This window comes from Eimeria tenella, genomic scaffold (assembly GCF_000499545.2).
Source record: "Eimeria tenella Houghton genomic scaffold, Eth_scaff1937, whole genome shotgun sequence".
NCBI classification, from domain to species: Eukaryota; Apicomplexa; class Conoidasida; order Eucoccidiorida; family Eimeriidae; genus Eimeria; species Eimeria tenella.
In genome coordinates this window covers 639-1727 of record NW_013541778.1, presented here as the reverse complement: position 1 = coordinate 1727, position 1089 = coordinate 639, and the positions used below count along the sequence as shown (strand labels likewise).

At 67.8% G+C, this 1089-nt stretch overlaps 1 protein-coding gene across 1 annotated transcript; it reads left to right on the top strand.

Annotated features, from left to right (window-relative positions):
- Window positions 1-466: 466 nt before the first annotated feature.
- ETH_00040010 (uncharacterized protein) lies at window positions 467-858 on the top strand (the record flags this gene model as incomplete). Its single annotated transcript, XM_013374121.1, has 1 exon — window positions 467-858. A coding segment is annotated over one exon (392 nt), but the record flags the coding sequence as incomplete, so codon positions are not given.
- Window positions 859-1089: the final 231 nt, after the last annotated feature.

Below are 1089 nucleotides of genomic sequence, written 5' to 3'. Positions count from 1 at the left end.
GAGGGTTTAGGGTTTAGGGCTTAGGGTTTGGCGCACTGCAGCGGAGCAGCAAAAGTAGAAAAGCCTTTTGGTCCAGCCCCAAGGATTCCTCGGGTGTACGTACACCGCAGTTGCCAGAACAAAGTCGAATCCAAAATCATTAAATTTAAATTAAAATTAAATCCAAATAACTCCAAAAACTTCTGAAGTACAAACACCAAAGAACAAATGAAGTAATGTCAGGGACACTCCCACTGCGAAGACCCCCAGGGGCCCCCGGGGGCCCCCAGGGGGCCCCCAGGGGCCCCCAGCGGGCCCCCAGGGGGCCCCCAAGAAGGGCCCTCTGGGGGCCCCCTTGGGGGCCCCCAGAGGGGCCCTCAAGGGGTCGGTACCCAGGGCCCCCAGCCACCTCTGGGGGCCCCCCGGCAGCTCTGTGGGGCCCCCAGGCAGTGTTTTGGGGCCCCCAGGCGGCTGTGGGGGCCCCCAGAAAACTCCTGGGGACCCCCAGACAGCACTGGGGCCCCCCAGGCAACTCTGGGGGCCCCCAGGCAACTCTGGGGGCCCCCAAGCAACCCTGTAGGCTCTCCAAGAAGCTCTGGAGCCCCCCAGTCAGCTCTAGGGACCCCCAAGAACTCTGCGGGCCCCCAGACAGCAACAGGGGGCCCCATACAGCCCCGGGAGCCCCCAAGGAGATGTGAGGGCCCCCCAGCCAGCTCTGGGGGCCCCCAAGGAGGTCTGGGGGCCCCCAAGGAGGTCTGGGGCCCCCCAAGGAGGTCTGGGGGCCCCCAAGGAGGTCTGGGGCACCCCAGACCGCTCTGGGGGCCCCCAGACAGCTCTGGGTACCCTCAAGGAGCTCTGAGGGCCCCCAGGCATCTGTGAGAGCCCCCCAGACAGCTCTGGGGGCCCCCCAGTCAGCCCTGGGGGCCCCCGGATCAGCCCTGGGGGCCCCCTAGTGAGCTCTGGGGGCCCCCAGTCAGCACTGGGGGCCCCCTAGACAGCTGTGGGGGCCCCCCGTGAGCTGAGAGGGCCCCCCGTGAGGTGTGAGGACCCCCAAGCAGCTGTGGGGGCCCCCCAGGCAGCTGCGGGGGCCCCCCGTGAGGTGTGGGGGCC